At 31.1% G+C, this 19,608-nt stretch overlaps 1 protein-coding gene across 3 annotated transcripts; it reads right to left on the minus strand.

Annotated features, from left to right (window-relative positions):
• Positions 1 to 10,281: 10,281 nt before the first annotated feature.
• LOC114195852 (protein LIKE COV 2) lies at positions 10,282 to 18,445 on the minus strand. 3 transcript variants are annotated; one of them, XM_028086270.1, is made up of 8 exons: positions 18,320 to 18,445; positions 17,990 to 18,126; positions 16,886 to 16,938; positions 16,684 to 16,793; positions 16,024 to 16,191; positions 15,097 to 15,194; positions 10,915 to 11,041; positions 10,282 to 10,633 (listed from the first exon to the last, which is right to left on the minus strand). In XM_028086270.1, the coding sequence occupies exons 2-8, from the start codon at positions 18,107 to 18,109 to the stop codon at positions 10,533 to 10,535; spliced, it is 777 nt and encodes a 258-aa protein (XP_027942071.1). In that variant the 5' UTR covers positions 18,110 to 18,126; positions 18,320 to 18,445; the 3' UTR covers positions 10,282 to 10,532. The 3 variants fall into 3 exon arrangements, with proteins under 3 accessions (XP_027942071.1, XP_027942070.1, XP_027942069.1); XM_028086269.1 differs by having other exon boundaries at positions 18,266 to 18,364; XM_028086268.1 differs by lacking the exon at positions 18,320 to 18,445 and having other exon boundaries at positions 17,990 to 18,313.
• Positions 18,446 to 19,608: the final 1,163 nt, after the last annotated feature.

Here is a 19,608-nt window from a genome sequence, read left to right on the forward strand (position 1 = left end):
TTTTTTATATTATTTTTATATTTCATTTATAAAATATAATATTTAATATTAATAAATAATAAAATGTAAAATTAAATATGATAAAGAATAATTAAATTTTTTAATACTTTTTTCTTATTCTCTCTCATTTTTAGTTTTTAGCATCTTATGTTTTTTTGTTTAAAAAAAAATAAAAGTTAGACACAAATTTATTCTCATCGATTCTCTTCTCTTATTAAGATAAAAAAAACGTAACTCGTTTGTTTCTTAAAAATGAAATATTAGTTTGATATTTAATATTTTTTTGTGAATATAGAAAGAATATTTATGTACTATATTTTTTCATAACCATTTTTTAAATGTGACTTCATAGATATTTTTTTAGTAATTATGTTTCTCAATTTTTTATTAGATTTTGATAAATTATTTTTTAGTTTTAATTTTTTTTAAATACGTATATTGATGAAAAATAAAGTAATAGATTCATTGTTTTAATATGATAGAAGGAAAGATTCCCGTGAAGATGAAGACAATACAAATCTACTTTTTTCACCTATTTTTAAGCATGATGATACCAAGGGTTCAATTGTTGAATTAGAGGAACCTTTTTTAAGATTTAAAGAATTATAGGGAGAGTTTCATATTAATTCTTTTGAATTATAGGTGGGAAGTTTCATATTGATTATTTGAAACTTATTATAAGAAAATTTTCTCAAATATGGGAATATCCCCGTGAAAGAGATGGAATTAGAAAAACTTATTTAAAATGGATTCCATATGAAATACAACTTCAAAACTGTCATTTTTTTAAGGAAAAAACATTCAAGGAGATTTCAATACTAAATTATATATACTTTTGGTATATTAATGACAATGATTAAATATATAAAATTTAAGCATATTATTTTTGCCCCTTCAAAATTTTTAATTAAGATTTGCCACTATACATAACCATATAATAATAGTGTAATTACTGTAAAACCCCATTTAATTAATAACGCTAATTAAAGGAATGTCATGCGGAATAATATTAGAAACAAAGTCCTGGAGTGTAGACACTACTCCTCACGATTATCCAAGAGAAAATCCGAATAAGAGAAGGGCACACTACGATGCCATAACAAAGTATAAAATATAAATCATTAACATTTAGAATTTTAAGCCTAAAGACCAGTGACGGGCCATAGCCCTAAAGGAAAGTCCAAGTAAACCTAGATCTAGTCCAAGCAGACTATGCAGCGAAACCTCCATCACCCTGATGATTACGGGGAGTTCGCTCACATCAACAAGTTGATGATCATTGCAAAAGAAAAGACCACACCACGGAACATACAACAAACAACATAAGGGTAAGATAGAGCCAAAATTATTTTTATCATGCAATCAGATATACTTTCACAGTCCAATATACATACATCATTCAAGCATGTTATGACCTTCCAATCAATACACTAAGACTCGACTCGACTCATCCGGATACATATAATCTGGTCGGATTCAGCGGATGCTTGCACTTGTGGTGGATACCTTTGCTCACCCGCTCTAAGTAAGACTAACTGACTCCTTAGAGTGTCAGGATGCGGATGCTTGCACTTGTGGTGGATACCTCTGCTCACCCGCTCTAAGTAAGACTAACTGACTCCTTAGAGTGTCAGGATGCAACCTTACCTTCAAATTATATAGATGGGGCACCACCATGGACACCCACTAACAAGGGCCATGGAATTACGTCCCGACCACTGAAACACGACCCTGAAATCCCACCTAGAGATCTCAAGGAATTATGCACTGTGTAACACCCCCGGATCCTCTTGGGCTTACCAGGCATCCCACCTGCCACCCTCAAATCGGTTGTGTTAGGTCCGCAGCCCAATACACCCCAACCCATCACCTCTAGCACCAACTAGCAGGTGGGTTGTTCCCAGGGAGGATCGAACCCCAGACCTGAGCTTTAACACCTCTGGCACGCCAGCAGATGCTACCAGTTGTGCTGCAACTGGTAGCATCTGCTGGCGTGCCAGAGGTGTTAAAGCTCAGGTCTGGGGTTTGATCCTCCCTGGGAACAACCCACCCAGTATGAATGGACAGAGAAGGGTGAGGGGTTGGGGTGCATCGGGCTGTAGTAACCTGACAGCCTCTGGGGCCCGAGGAGGGGTAGCCAGGGATGTTACACACTGACCCTCGACCAATCATGCTCAAACAATCGAATAATATTTATCATGGAAATGATCTCAGACCAACATTTATAAACCATACTTATTCATATTCGAATGTAGAATCAATACCAACTCATCCTTCCCAAACCATGAATATAGAATTTCATCTCATACCAATACCATGCCACTTTAATTACCAACCATCTCATACATGCCACATGCCAAGGTCATGTTAAACTTATCAATCATAGACCATAAACCATTCTACTCATACCCATTCGCCCAATTCATGCTTTTAAAAGTAATTGAATCAATCCACAAGTTCAAGTTAAAGTAAGAATTACTGGTTTCAACATGTAAGAACACACAATCCCAAACAACAAAAACTAAAAAATACAAACTCGTTGCATAAAACGTTGGCATCATATTTTCATGCTTTAAAAGGGTAAACAAATCAATCATGGGAGCATACAAGTATTTAAACAACTCTGCCGTCAATCTCGCTCAAGCTAAAGAGCTCTCACTCAGGCGACAGGGGTCTCTCGCTCAAGCGAAAAGCTTTCGCTTAAGCGAGATTGAAAATAGAGAGCACTTCAAGTTCTTGCTTAAGCTAGCCCATCTCGCTCAAACGAGAGGCCTTCGCTCAGGCGAGCACTAGAAACCAAAGGGGGGGCGAGTTACTGCCATTCTCGCTTAGGCGAGAGCTTCTCGTTTGGGCGAAAAACAGCTCGCTTAGGCGAGCATAACAGATCTCGCATGCTCTCACGCATGCCAAGCCAAAAATCCATCCATAAACAATACATAAATTATTTTCACACCATCAAAAGCACATCAAATCATCAAGAGCACCCAACAGAACCAAAACAGGCACATTATTTATAAAAGCATAAAAAAAAATCCTAGCCTCCCTTACCTGGAAAGGAGCTAATATCGGGCTTCGACTCTTAAACCAACGGGACCGACAGCTCCAAGAGCATATCTAAGAAGTGAAAATGAGCTGAGTTTAGAGCTGGGTTGACCAAGATTGGGGCTAAACCCTAGCAGAGCCTCTGTGGGGTAAAGGAGAGTGTGAGAGTATTGTTTTTGCAAGAATGACATAAGTGAGAGGGGTTTGGCTGCCTTAGGGGCCTTGGACACCCTATCGTCCAACCCTTAGGCCCATAAGATTAGGGGCAACCCTTTAAAAATTAAGGCAGAATAAAAGAGGGTTTTACAATTACAGTCCTTACATAGTCATAGTCTTTAAAAACTACTTGGGTTTATAAAATTTTTTCAAAATACACTTGAAAACAAGTAATTACATCATTTCATATACTTATATGCATACTTCCAAAAATTCCTTTCCTTTAAGGGCCCTCAACCAACTAGTTATTCATATCACCACCTACAGTCCTATATACTCACGCCATGATAACGATCACATCAAAAGATAACATAATAACCAACACACAACGAAGGATAAGCTAATGATAAATTTGAGAAATCAAACAATCAAATAAATTCAAAACAATACTCTTAATCATACACTTTGTAGTTTAGACTACATTCATAGACACAAAACTTCTAGACTCGATTTATCCGAATTTATGCATTGACTCAGATATAAGAAGTTATGCATTTGTCATAAAAGTGGATTGCGGTAAAGCCCCTGGCTCCACTTGGCCTAACCAACACGAATCAATTTCCTCTGAACATGGTAAGTTACTTATGGAATCGCTAGATTATTGGTTCCACCCCTAATCCCACCATAAGAACCTCCTTCGACTCTCACCACCTAGATCAATATACTTTATGAGTTTGTAAACCTAGTAGAGTACATGATATCTTATAACCAACACATAACAAACTACTAGTGAGGATTGCACTTTTTTCCTTAAAAGCACAACTCTTATACAACAAACAATTCAAATAAACTTTTCTCATTCCATTCCACTTATTCTCTTTTATACTTGTAACCTCATCACTTCTCCATAAAACATGATCTCACACTGAGTTCCTCATACCAAAAAAATCATACACAACTTATTTATCATATTCACATATCATATTTCATAATTCCATGTAATAAGCACATTGAAACATCAATGTTCAATAGCAACTAGTAAAACTTCATAAACATAAATACAAATACAAATGTCACACATGATAGAGGGGAAATAAGAGTTCATGTTAAAGGTGAAAACAACAAACAGAAGGTTCCACAAGTAACCTGTGGATATTACTACAACCTGTGGATTTGGCTCTAGTGTGCAAAATTCACATCAGCGTGTTCCACAGGTAACAAGTGGATATTTTCATAACATGGGGATTCAACTATGAGAAACATAATTCAAACAGTGAGTTCCACAGGTAACCAGTGGATATTTCTACAACTTGTGTATTCGGCTACGAGAAGCAAAATTCAAACCATACAAGCAAAAACAACCATACTCATCATACATCAAATTCATCAACATGCATTCATTAATTTCAAAAAATGTTACATGTGATGCCCCGACTACTATATTAAATTATTATTATTTGATAAAAAGAGGAATTTTTTTTTTACAATAAGATTTTTCTTGAGGGGACACTGACAATGACATAACTTCATATCCACACACACACACACACACACACACACACACACATATATATATATATATATATATATATATATATCAATAGTTTACATCTATGTAATTGTTCATGAAATATTATAAAAATATGTATTTGTATAATATTAAGAATTCTACATCAAAATAGAAGATCATCTATATTTTAAATATCTCCTCAAGATATTAATATAAATTATACACGAGTCAATCTTCAGAAGATCCACCAATAATATCTCATACAACTCTCACTAAGCAGATTCCCCTTCTACTCATGCAACAAGTACATATAAAAGAAAAATATGAAAGGAGTGAGGTCTTTATAAGCCTTAAATATCAATCTTAATAAACTCAACAAACAATAATACAGACACTGGGGCCTAGAATTGGACCTACAACCACAAAACTAGATCTCGTTATACCAAACATATGGATCCATATTCCACTTCTGATGATTCATTATGAACATCAAAAGTTACTTTGAGAAGTGATTAGGTAATTGAGTATTTCTCATAAAATATTGGTACAATCATAATTATTTCTTTTTCAAAAATATTACTCATTTATGGGCACATAAAAGAGATATATACTCACTACCTAACCTTGGCAATGCCGAGCAGGTATCAGATAGTCCCAAGTTTGGCCTATGAATATCCTAGTCTAGTGCGCTATTCTGAATTATCCAGATATTCATCTACTTGATAAAATTTCCTTAGACCTCACCATGGTCCATACCTTTCATTTCGCAGTGTACCAAACTGTGACTTCCTAAATACAAACTAACTAAATAAAATAATATTTACTTTATTTTTATTTATTTTTAATTATAAAATAATGAAAAAAATAAAAATCAAAGCAAGAACTTTAAATAAATAACTAGATAAGGATTAGAATGTTATAAACAAATATAATAACAAAAATATAAATTAAACAGGACCAGTACGTAACTGGAGATATATTAAATGAAATAAATAAACATGACCAGTGCATAATTGGAGATAAAATAAATAAATAAAAAGGACCAGTTCATAATTGGAGATAAATAAAATAAAATAAATAAATAGGACTAGTGCATAATTGAAGATAAATTAAATAAAATAAATAAACAGGACCAATGCATAACTCGAGATAAATAAATAGGACCCGTGCATAACTAGAGATAAATAAAATAAAATAAATAGACAGAACAAGTGCATAACTGAAGATAAATAAAATAAAATAAAGCTTGAGACCAATTAAATAAATATAATATGATAATAAATGAAAATAAGTTAAATGAAAGTAAATAGAGTAATATATGATTCAAAATAAATAAAAGATTAATATAACACCCATGAATTTATCAAGATTAACGTCACTCCAAATCCTTTGCTCTAAACTTTCTCTCTCTTCTTTCTCTCTCTCCTTTCTTTCTCTCCTTTCTTTCTCTTTCTCATTTCTTTCTTTCTCTCCTTTCTTCTTCACATTACTCTTCTCTCATTTCATCATATATGATATATATATATATATATATATATATATATATATATATATATATATATATATATATATATATATATATATATATATATATATATATAAAGCCAAGTCATGCAAGTGTTCATTTTTAATGTTTAAACTACATCATGATAAAATATAAAACATTAGTAATAACAGAAGATTTTCTAACTTTTATTTAAAATAAATAATACATTCTGAGAGCACATGCATAACCACCACCTCACAATCATGAGAATTGATTCTTGATTCAAGAAAAGAGAAGAAGATAAACTTAATCTTTTGAAACGACCTAGCAAAGATGAAGTTTTCCCCCTTTTTAGAGTAGGGTTGAAGAAGGGGATGTGCTCTCCTCCTCTAGGATGTTGTTGTGCCAGATGAGACAAGGGATAAGAGAGAAAGTGAAAAAAAAGTTGGGTGATATGAGATTTATAAATTTTATTTTACAAAAAGTTATGAATAAAAAATTTATTTATCATGTTATATTAAATTATTATATAAATGTTCTTATTGTTGAATATTCTTCATATTTTTATTATAGAAAAGTTAAATTGATTTTATTTAATAAAAAACTAGCATGAATCATATATATATATATATATATATATATATATATATATATATATATATATATATATATATATATATATAATTTCCTATAAGATTTTAAATAATTATATTTGTAACAAAATAAGTTAAAATATTATACTTAATATTTTATTTAAAAGGTTTAAAATATATTTTTATAATTAAAAAAAAATCATACTTCTTAATATCATAAATTTTGTTTTATATTCATTGGATTTGTTTTTTACTACTTCTGACTTCAAGTTGTGCTTGTGACTTTAATAAGACCGAAACAAAAAGTAAAAGCTAAGACATTATTGTCTTAAAATATATTACTAATGTATTTATATTGTCATTAGATAAGTCTAGAAATATATATTATGTGTATGTGTATAATGATTAGACGAGTCTAACAACAAACAATAGATGAGTATAATGAAATATACTAGATAAAAATAACTTATATTTAAAGTATTAATTATTTTTCTATGTTGCTCTTGTTGCTCCAATGGCTTAAAGAATCAAAGTGTCTCACAATTTTTTACAATGTCCAAAGTAAATGATGGTACAAGTATGTTATAGTTAGTGTAAGGTTATGTTGTGTTTTGGCTAGATATAATTGTGTTTAGATGTGTTGTAAGTCAAGCTAGAATGTCCTTAAAATCGATCTAATTACAACATAATCAATTAAGAGTAGTTATGACACGCAATAAGTCATTTTAAATGCAAAACTATCATAATAATCGATTAGATAAAATTTGGAAGAAACATTGATTTCATAATCAATTTAATCAATTAAGAATAGAATACAAAGGATTAAATCATTGATGCTTGAAAAATTAGTTTTTCCTGTGTTAATTGATTAAATCATTAAACTAATCAATTAATTTGTTTTTTTTTTCATTTTATGGGTTTAAAACATGAATGCTTTTAATCCATTAGGTCACTGATGTAATTAATTAAACCAGCAAAAGGCTTATCTTTTTAGAATTAAAAATGAACATAATTTATCGATTAACCCACTTATTTAATCAATTAAATACTCAGAAAATGGTTTTCTCTTTAAAACTGTCTTTCTTTTTATTTTACAAAATAAGTTTTCAGATTAAAAATTACAAGAGAATGAAATTATAGAGTTCTTGCTGCTAGGGGTGAGCAAAATAAGCGAGTCCGACCGAAATCAATCAATTCGAATTTCTATTTTCTCATTCTCAATATTCCAAAATCACTTAGAAGATGACAGACACTTCATGTTGTAAGAGAAATTTATTAAAACTTAATAGTTAAAATATCATTGTTCTATAATATTTTAACAATTGAACTCTTGCCAATCCCTTTTCTCTAGTTCTTCTGCCTATTATCTTTCCATTTTTTCTGTAACTCCCCTTTCTTCTTTGAATTTGCTCACTCCTCGTGCTCATTGAAGGTATTGTGCTTTCCCATCATATAAAAGGTGTTGTCTTTTTCCGACGAGGTATGGATTGTGTTCGCATGGTGCAACTTTGCTATACAAATTTGCGTACAGAAGCTTGATCTGCGTAGTCACACTGATTATGTCAAGGCTTAGAGTATAGGTTGCACTATTGTGGTGAAGATGCTTTCACCTATCTAGTTGTTGTTTCTCTTCTTTTATTGTTCTTTCTCTTTCTCTAGTTAGCCATTCAAATAACTAGTCATCCACTCGCAATAAATCGTTCTAATACTACCCGAAATCGACTAACTCAAAGCGTTAAATGCTCGGGTAAGAATTTGAAATGATAAATTTGGATTTTGCTGGATTGGTCATGTTGGACCCGAATCCGGCCCAACTTGACAATTGCTTAGCCCTACTTGTTGCACTATTGGTGTTCTTCAAAGAATTAATCAAGATCAATTGATAGTAAGAAGTTCTTTCTTGGCTATAGCTGAATTTGTAATATCTTCACAAATTAGGTGATTTATTTCCTTTGTATCTTTTGTATAATCCTTTCTTTTGTATTGTTTTTACCTTGTTAGTGACATATAAGGGTAATTGTGTGTAGCATTACCTATGTTTGTAATTCTTAAAGTGCATTTCAAGTTCTTTTGTATATATAGAGTGCAGGTTATGTAGGTGAATCTTATAATCATAACTCTTTATATTTTAGTGACACTTTTTAGCTAAGGCGGCTAGAAATAAACTGAATGTAGATTCTTGTGAATCAAACCAGTATAAAAATATGTTTCTTATGCTTTTTCTTTCATTTTCAAATCTATATCTTCAAAATCGATTACGTTTTTTAGTTGCACATCATTCAGACACTTTATCAATTGATTAAGAAAGTATTTATCTTCAATACTATTTTAAAATTGGTAAAAGAAATCTTCAAAACATAACCAATTCAACCTCCCCCTCCCTCCCCTCTCTTGGTTGAAGAAATTAGGCATTAGAATTTTAACATTCTATCCTTTTATGATTTCTAATTACTTGATCTTTTAATAAAATAAAATTTAGAAAAACATATTTTATTCTTAATTATTAAAATATTATTATTTAAAAAATACTACATATTGATAATACAAATTGTTTACATTGCCATATAAAAAATTTATTATGTAAAAAATTTATCTTACAAAAAATTGTCAAAATAAAAATTAAATTTATCTTTTTTTATATTAAATTATAATATAAATATTCTTATTCTTGATAAAAAAATTATATATTTGTAATAAAAAATAACTTCTTAATATTAAAAATTTTGTTTTATATTATTTGAAATTCCATTTTCCTATTTTCAACTTGAAAATGTAGAGTTTTTAGTAAAATTCAAACAAAAGGTAAAACTATCAAACCAACTATTTTAAAATATATTATTAATGTATTTATATTCTCATTAGTTGAATCCAGAAATATATATTAAACATATATTGACTAGACAAATTTAGCAATACACCGAATATAACTAAAAATATTATTTAGTCTAAAAATATACACATTAAACGAGATTGATATACCGGATTAAATGAGATTGATATACTGATCGATCTTACTAAATTTAATCTGATCAACAAAATGGATTGAATTTACATTTAATTCAATTTAAATTGGATTAAAAAATTCAAATAGAATTAATTTAGTTAAGATGGATATGGATTACGGTCTATTTTATTGGATCTAGATTAAATCTAGACTAGATTTTGAAAAACTAAATTCATGTCCATTAAGCAATAAAGTGGACAAAACTTCCGACATACCATATCTAGAACATCTGATATTGTTTGTTTTTCCCTATGATAAATACCGATGAACAACTAATTACTTTATATCTTTATAATAATCAATAAAGTATATTCTAAAGAGTAATATTTTTAATTTCATCATGAAATAATTGTCTCTGTTTTTGTTATATTAAAATATGTCTCTTGGTAAAGTGAAAAATCAATAACACTTTCGCGTGGCTTTTCAGACAAAAAGAAATATAAAAGTAACAGGTATAAAATTTCCATCAATTACATTTAGACAGACATCCTATTTAATGTTAATTTCGAAAATATATTAATACTTGGGAGTTAATATGTGTCAGCCTGAAGTTGGGTGGTAACTGGTAGAACAAAAACAGGGATGGGATTACAAGCTACAGTTCTACAGGTTATCTTGCTCAGCTTGGAACAGACAATAATTAACAAAATATTAAACAACAAATTTCGTATATTAAAATAAATGGAGGTTCAGACTGATAATTTCCATCACTCACATGGTTTCAACCACGGATTTAATCCTTTATCCAATTCTATTTAATGATATTCTTTCATTCGGTCGAGTAGCCCTTTCAACCGGAGTTATCAACTGCGGCATAGTCATTCCCCCGGAAACAATGATTTCTGCATCAGCAACAACGCAAACATTACACCATTGAATTACAAAAATACAAGTGATACAAGAATTTCAACGTGCAGAAAATGTCAAATGACAAAGTTCTCATTCGCTTTCAATGAGGTAAAAAGAACATCATATACCAACAATATCTCTCCATTTACATTGTTGAATAAGAATAATATATCACATACCAACAATGTCTCAACATATACACATTGTTGAATAAGAATAATATGACCTATGTAAACACTGTACTTGACAATAAACAAACGGAAAGAGAATCTACCTATGCCCTCTCGAATAGAAAGATTTGGTCTTATAATATCTTTGGAGTTAACCAGAAATATATCGCCAATATACAGATGGTTCGTAGGTACAAAAACGCTACAAAGCTCTTCATCTTCATTATCTTTCTGTGATGGAGAAAAAAGGATATAGTCAGCGGTTAAATATATATCAAACAAAACAAAACAGTGAAAATAGTAGTTCTTCAGAAAATAACACAAAGTTCATCGGAGGATGCACAACATAAGGTGAGATTATTATTGTAAGAATCTTTAAAATATAGTAAGGTTGAATATTAGGATTAACTAGATTAATTCTATATTTATGTTATTAACCTAAAATTGGGTAAATCAATATTCTGGAATCATATCCTCAATATTTTGTAATTATACTTTCTCTCCCATAAATTTAATAGTTCCACTGCGGCGAAATTCATCATATGCTTACTTGTTTCTCTCTGTTTCAACATAGTATATATAGAGCCTGACAAGAGGCTAATTTTGAAATATCCCGATGAACCCAATGTTCATAGGACTCTAAACTTTTTCTCATCACTTTTCCTGAAACATTATTGGTGGCTTTATCAGGTTTGTGAAAATTTCATGACCATCCTTAAAGTCCATGGGATTAAGGATTCTATGTCATCTTATTTGAACAAGGTCTTCAACCTTTCTTTGTGACTTCAATGAGTTGCTTTCTCCTGCTATCACTATTGTTGTAGAGCTTCAAAATGGCCAAAAGTTTTTCATGTCCCTGAACTAGTACAGTCTACCCAGACTATTCTCATGTCTATGATCTAATCTTGGGTAGACCACCAATCATGCCACTAGTAATAAATCTCTTTTTTCTTCTTTCCACTTCTAATATTTACCTTCTATCACCACAGCAAAATGGTTCTTAAACACAGCCATGAGGTGTTAATAGTATCCTTTATCTTCCTTCTCTTTCTATTCATGATGTCCTCTATATCCCTGCGGCTTCTTTCAACTTATTGTCCATAAGTCAACTTACACAATCTCTTGATTATCATTTCTTTTATTATTCCTTCTCTTGTTAGTGAATCTCATGGCCTCTATTAGCACAATAGGTATTCTCTTGTTAGAGTGGCAAGAACATCCCCATTTCTAGATTTTTCTCAATTAAGACGTCCAAACTTGATAGGTTGAAACAGTTAACCCCTTATCTTTTCAAGTTAGACTCTTTGTTAACTCTTTATCTTTCTAATTAAGACTCTTTGCTTTATGAGGCTTGCGAATTATATAAGCACATTCAAAGTTATTTTTCTTGTCACACTATTAGTCAAGTTTCATCCCCTTTTGTTTTAGTTCATTCAGATGTTTGGGGTTCTAGTTGTATTTACCTATATTAGGATCAAGATATTTTGTTACTTATATAGACACTATTTCCTGTAATAATATGTGGTTATATTTAAAGAAAGATCATTCAAAATTATCTTCTAATTTTCAATCTTTTTTAAATGAAATCAACAATTAATTTGGTGTCCTTATTCATACTTTACAAAGGGATAAAGCTTGTAAGTACTTGTCTACTCAGTTTCAGACCTTTATGGACTCATGGTATGTTGTATAAAATAAAACATTGTCTTCAAACCCCCCTTCCCAATAGGATGGGGTTGCTGAATGCAAAAACAAACATCTTTCTTGGTGGACTCAGTGCAAACTTGACCAGACTCAATTCATTTGTGTTAGACTCATGAATTTAAGTTTGAGTCACCAATTCCGTGGTTAGGCAAGAAAACGACATAAAATGTCATCGTTTATAGAGAACAAAAATGTTGTATCTAGAAAACCCATATTGAAGAATGATAGGTTGGGTTGCAAAATCTTCAAAGAAAAAACTTATCTCCAGTTATTCCTTCTCTTCATTATACCTGTAGTTATATTTCTCCTTTCAGTTATTCTTGTCTTTCTTCCTTGTTCTCTATTTCTATTCCAAAGAATGCAAGTGGTGTCTTTGCACATTCAAGATGGAAACAAGCTATGATAGATGAGATGCATGCATTACAAAGTAGTGGGACTTGAGACCTCATTACTCATTACAAAGTTATCGATGGATATATATATAGCCAAGGTTGGTCTAGATGACAAAATTGACCAACTTAAGGCTCATTTCAGCACAAAAGGTTGTACTCAGATCTTATGGGGATACCTTTTCTCTTGTTGTCAAAATGCATTTTGTATGAATATTCTTTACTGTTGTCATTTGCCATTGGCCTCTATATTAATTAGACATTAAGATATGTTTGAGGAAGTCTACATGGAACAACTTTCTTGCTTTATTGCTCAAGAGGTGTCTTCTGGTCTCATAAGTCTATAGCAAAAATCTTTATATGGTACTAACCAAAGAGTATGATTCAATAAATTTAATATTGTGATTCAACAGTTTGTTACTGACTTGGAGTAACGTTGACTACTGTCTTCTATCATCACTCATGTGTTGGTTGCCTCAATATGGTTGTTTATGTTGATGACATTGTCATCAACACCAGTGATCATCTTAATATCGCACAGTGAAACAATATCTTTTTAACCATTTTTAAAGAAGCATCTTAACAAACTAAAATATTGCTTGGGGATAGAGGTAGTCTGATCCAAAAATGGGGTCACCATATCCCATTTCACTATTACCTGCCTAAATATCTTGTTATAGTAAGAGTAGAGAGTCGGTTATTCAACTCGTAATACATGGGACATTGAGATGTAGCGACGCACACTGTTTTGATACATCAAAAGAGCTCAAGGAAAGGGTTTGTTTAATGAAGACAAAGGAAATGCTCTCAAATTGTGGGATATTACTCTGCAGAGTGGGTAGACCCCCCATTGATAGAAGTTCCCCTTCTAGGTTTTGTATATTTGCCAGAGGTCTCAAAAAACAAAAAGCTTAATGTTCTAGATAGTTCTAGTGCAGAGGTGGAGTCTCAAGCTATGGCTATAGTCAATTAAGAGCTTATATGGCTCAAACAATTACTTTAGGAACTCAGTTTGGAGAGGTTGCACAATTGTCACTTATACAAGATAGTCAAGTTGCCATGCATATTGCCTCAAATCTAGTATTCATGAAAGGACGAAGCATATTAAAGTTAATGGTCACTTTGTCAAAGAGATAATCATGCTCATGTTAATATCTACAAGTTTTATCAATTCTTGTGATCAACTAGCAAATGTATTTACTAAGAAACTAAGATGTCCTTGGATTAAATACATATGTAGCCAGTTTGGAGCATACAACCTACATGCTCCAACTTGAGGAGATGTATTCACTGTGAAACTAAGGGATCCTTGGATTAACTACATATGTAACAAGTTTGGTGCATAGAATATATGCTCCAACTTGAGGAAGTTTTAGAATCTTGTAAATATAGTAATGGTGAACATTATGATTAATTAGATTGACTCTATATTATGTTATTAGCCTAAAAATAGGGCAATTGGATATTCTCTAATCATAACCTTAATAATTTGTAACTGTTTTTTTTTTCTTGAATAAATTCAATAGTTATGTTGTGGTCTAGACACACGAAACTCATGCTATGCTCACTTGTTTCTCTCTCTCTCTCAACAATGATGAAGCTCTTTTCATATGAACATGAGGCAAATATAAAATGACAAACACAAACCCATAATTTTACAATAAATTAACACTAAAAAGAATGGTTAAGTATAAGCATCACTAACCAGGGATGTACTAAATAAACTGGAAGCAAAACTCGTTAGGATTATGTTGCTGCTTCAAATCTCAAAAGACTCATAAATGCATGTGGTGTTGTGTGTTTATCTTCACCAAAAAAGTATGGGTATCAAATATTAAAATAGAACCACGTTTCACGGAAGAATATTCCCCTTTCTTTAAAAGTTATTTTAATGATTGTTCAATCTAATGAAGGTAAATTCCCGTTACTCGTGTTAAAATGGACAACGTCATAATACATGTACAAATAGGTATGGTACGTGCATTCCAATTTGCAATACTATATATATATATATATATATATATATATATATATATATATATATATATTACTTTCCAAAAAGTCCATCCAAGCATTATAAACAAACTGATGAAGTTTATGTGCTATAAAAATAAAAAAGGGAACCATCACATACATTTAATCAATATGAGTAAAAGTAGGTTGGTAAACAAATTTGTGAACAATTCAACGTACCTGTAGAGTAACAGTTGATGTAATAAAGCCAAAGGCATATTCACCAACACGTGGATGACGGATAATGGCTACCTCTTTAAAGGCAGTGGTATTTTGATCTGAAAAGAATATTAAAAAAAATCAGGACAAATGGTTGCATCCTTGTCTCCAATATCTGAAATGGTCAATCTATCTAATATAAGCAATATAGGATAGCTACAACCAACTGATTGGCAAGACACAGGCTGAAAATCAAAGGTTGAGAGGTAAAACGATTAGGAAAAACAAATTGAAGCGTGCCTTCAATCTATAGATAAATAGCCTAATAAACCCTATTCATACAATATGAGTAACTTGACAAAGCTAATAACTAAATTCAAAATATGTACTTAATCTAGATCAGTGAATTTGTATCAACATTAATATCAAACTACAACTTTATGCACAATCATCATCTCCAATGCACCTTCATTAACACATTACTAGTAAAAATTCCCTACCGGTACAACACACACATGCCACCTCACCATTGCCACAACTATCACCATTCCATAATCATATTCAGACTGCTCAAGAGAAATTTTATTTAGTTTGAAATAATTTTGCATGAAATAGGTAATTTTAAAACTGACCAAGCAGTTTGTGGCATAACCATACGTGAGTGAGAGGGGATGGAAAACAAATTGCATTTAAACTGACAAGTCAATTTGGGCACCTTTCTTCATACACACAACAACATACACAAAAAACAATGGTAAGAACAAAAGAACAAGAATAATTTCTGCATTTTGTCATAAAAGATACTAACAAAGAAGTTATTCTTCCTTATTGTAATATGAACAGCTACCCAGCCTATGTGTTGCATACTGCTTATCTCTGTGAATTAAGACCACAACAACTCTTTTTTGGCTAAATTCTGACTTACCTACGCAGTTATGAAGAACATACCTGGAGATATTGCAGCGCTAATCTGCTTGGATGCAGAGTATATATGCCTAACAAGGGGCATTCGCTTTATGAACCATTCTCCAATCCAGAAAACAGTAGCTCCCATCCATGATGAAACAAAAACACCAATAAGAAATACAAAAGCTAATGATGTAATGAAACCAAGTCCTGCACCACAAATAAAAAGCTGTCACATTTTAGAAATCACACTGTAAACAAAAAGTAAGGTCAAGTACCAAGAATTCAGATCATCGAATGGAGATATTAAAAAAGAAAGGAAGAAATATAAAAGTCTGCAACACCATTTTATTTGTGTGCACGTTGAAGGAAGATAAATTTATCAAAGAAAAACATAAAGAATCAAGATTGTGGAAAATAACATATCTACTCAACCACCAGAGCGTAATTCAAATGAGTTGTTCCAGATTAGCAACAGAACTCTCAAAAGAAACAATGGTGTCTTCCTTCTCTACTGGTAAAATTATAGAGAAGTCTATTATCTTTCAATTTTCAAGTTTATGCGCTATATTTGTGTACTCTGTTTGTGTGTTCCAGATATAAAGCATCTAAACCAAAAAAATCCCTCTCATTCTAAACTTCTAAGGAGGGAAAATATAATTATTAAAGACATGTTAATTGATGAGAAAATAAATTACTCACCAAATATATCAATGCCAAGCCTGGAGTATATTGGACTAAAGAAACCATCAACAAACTGAATAAACCACCATGTAATAAAGAAGGTAACAGCAACTGGAAAAAGAACTACACTGCAGATTCAAAACCAAATGAATGAATAAGAATAATTACACACCAACAATGATGATAATGATCAATCATCTAAATTAGTAGTTGAGTCTACCATCCAGTCATAAATTTCTTTGAGACCCAACTCTGGAGAACAAAGCAGCAAGCCTGAAACAAGTGCACAGAATGAGCCAATAGTAAGACAGAAATCAATTTTCTCTTTAAAAAATATGAAACGTCATAATCTATATATCACACCAAATAGATGCATATCAGATAATCATTAAGCTCTTGCAACTTCATCTTCAACATTCAGAACTCCTTATCATAAAAACACAAGATGGTCGTTTATGTTTGCAGCTAGGCTCTCTAAATCAGTCTAGAATTCCAACATCCAGCAGTCGTGTGCCCTTCTCCTGAAGCATTTATAATGCAGGACAACAGGGAAGTGCAGTTCAATTATTATGATAACGTCTCAATTTTTTATGACTTTTTCGTATTTTTAGACTAGGTATGGATCACTACAAGAATTTTATTTTGATATTATACGTAAGGACATTTTAGGACAACAAACCAAGGACCAAATCTCGCTCCTTGGAGAAAGTAGCAAGTAGAATCCTAAACATCTTACAAGTAAATCAGAGACCGAACTCCGTGACACTTACCACAGTTCGAACTTTACAGAGAACATTGTCACTGTATTGGTTTCAAAAAAAACAATTCCACAAGAAGAAATGCAACCCAAAATAAAAACTATTACTAAGAGGTTTTGAGAAATGGGAGTTATCCCCCGTTAATTAAGATCAGCCTCTCCTACTTAATACTCTTGGAAATCGATCAAAGCTGACATTCAACTATTGGTCTCTTCACACTAAGCCACGGGCTTATTCTTACACATAAAACCCATCTTAAACAAAATCCATTGCTAGTCAAATGCTGCAAAAACAGATCCCTCGTGTTGCTAACGAGATTGATCACAATACCAAAGATTATGGGCTTAAACGTCTTTCTGTAAATCATTCGAATTATTCTCTACCATCCGTAAAAATAGGTTTCTTTCCGAATTCAAGAGACGAGGCTCTCAGTTGACTCGTCCGTTGAAATCCACCAAATAAATTTAAAAGAAAAAAAAAATGCCAACGAGAAGCAAGATCCAACAACCTAGCCTAATATAAAGGTATAAAACGATATAGGAAAATATAAAAAGAAAGAAATGAACCCTGCGAGTGGAGGAGTTGGGGGAGCTTGGTGGAGACTTGGCTGGGTCTTCGGGATCGTCACGAGATGCATTATCCCCTTGACTGAGAGGAATTGACGTTGATTCTTTTTCTTCCGCCATCTTCTTCGCTCTTCACACTTTCAGATTGTAACGCCAGTAATAACAATAATATCAAAAAAATCGGGAGATAAAATATGACGGAACTACATATAATTGAAATGACTTCACGAATTATTATTGTGTTCTTGTCTTGGATACTAAGCAAGCAACACTCACTTCCTCTTCTCTTCCCTTCCCTTCACCGGATAATTGAAAAGTCTCATTACCTACCAGACTGAAAAGAAATTCGGTGTTCCAGATGACGTGGCTTTCGAGGACGTGTCCCTTCACTTACGAAATTAATTATCATTTTCCTTTTAATTTCATTTTCTACATGTTTCAGGCATTAATTAGGTTTTTCTTCAAACTAAAACACATTTTTCACAGCAACCTCTTGACGACATTGGAATATTACATTGTTTTGTATCGCGTATTTTAGTTGTAGAAATTTCCGAACAACGTGTTTGGATTGTTGCGTTGTCGATTTTAGGTGAAGAAAATAAATGCAAGAAAAGAGAGGGTGGAGAGAGTATAGTTAACAGAATAGAATTGAATGACAAAAAATTTTAGATTTTAAGAACAGAACTTGTGTAATCCACAAACAAGACATCTCAAATGATGTTATTTTGAAAGAGAAAAACAAAAATATAAATATAAATATATTTTAAGTCGATCATGCATAGATAAATAAATTGTTTAATTATCGTATATATAAATAGATTGAAATCGAACACGTGATATTTATTTGTATATTAGTACTAGTTAATACTAAAAGCTAGTGAAAATTTTGATAACTAGTCTATACTGATAATATAATTATTGAAATAATCCCATTTAGTATTTAGTTTATAATTCTTTTATATTATTATGATATTTTGAAGTGGGTAATCATAAAAATAGTTATGACAGTCATGTACTAAATATGTATATGTATAATATAAATGTCTTTTACAATAAATAATAACTATATAACTATATTTACATATACATGTAACTTAATATATGCACATATTTTATAAGAGATATTAAGGATAAAAATAACTTTATTATCTTCACAATGTAATGTCAAAAGTTATGTTTTTATTTTACTTGAGAAAAAAATTATTAAAAAAGTAGTTCATATATTGTTATAAAACAATTGATTATAATGTTTTTGTTCTTGAATAAATCTTGAGTCTTATCGGGAATAAATTAACTAATTATTTTAAGTGACAGTTAATTATATGTATAAGTAGTATTTTAAAAACTTTCAAATAATCAATATTTTATTTAGTTTATTTTATACTTGTGATAGTTAATTATAAACTAAAACAATCAATTTTTTTATCTACAATTTTTTTAAGATTTGAGAAAATAATTAATTTTATTATTCTTAAATTGATTAAAGTGTTATTATTTAGATTTGGGTTAAATATGATTTTTATCTCTAAACTTGGATGCAGAAATTAAATTTGTTTACGTCTCAAATTTTAATACATTTTGATTCTCAAACTTTTAAAATGAATGGAAATAATTTTTTT

The sequence above is a fragment of the Vigna unguiculata genome, chromosome 9, assembly GCF_004118075.2.
Source record: "Vigna unguiculata cultivar IT97K-499-35 chromosome 9, ASM411807v1, whole genome shotgun sequence".
In the NCBI taxonomy this organism is placed as follows: Eukaryota; Viridiplantae; Streptophyta; class Magnoliopsida; order Fabales; family Fabaceae; genus Vigna; species Vigna unguiculata.

Coding starts and splice junctions, on each gene's coding strand:
- LOC114195852 (XM_028086270.1), bottom strand. CDS start 18,109: ATGGCGGAAGAAAAAGAATCAACGTCAATTCCTCTCAGTCAAGGGGAT. Junction 16,794..16,885: donor AAGAAATTTATGACTGGATG/GTAGACTCAACT, acceptor TTGAATCTGCAG/TGTAGTTCTTTTTCCAGTTG. Junction 10,634..10,914: donor TTCTATTCGAGAGGGCATAG/GTAGATTCTCTT, acceptor TTGCTGATGCAG/AAATCATTGTTTCCGGGGGA.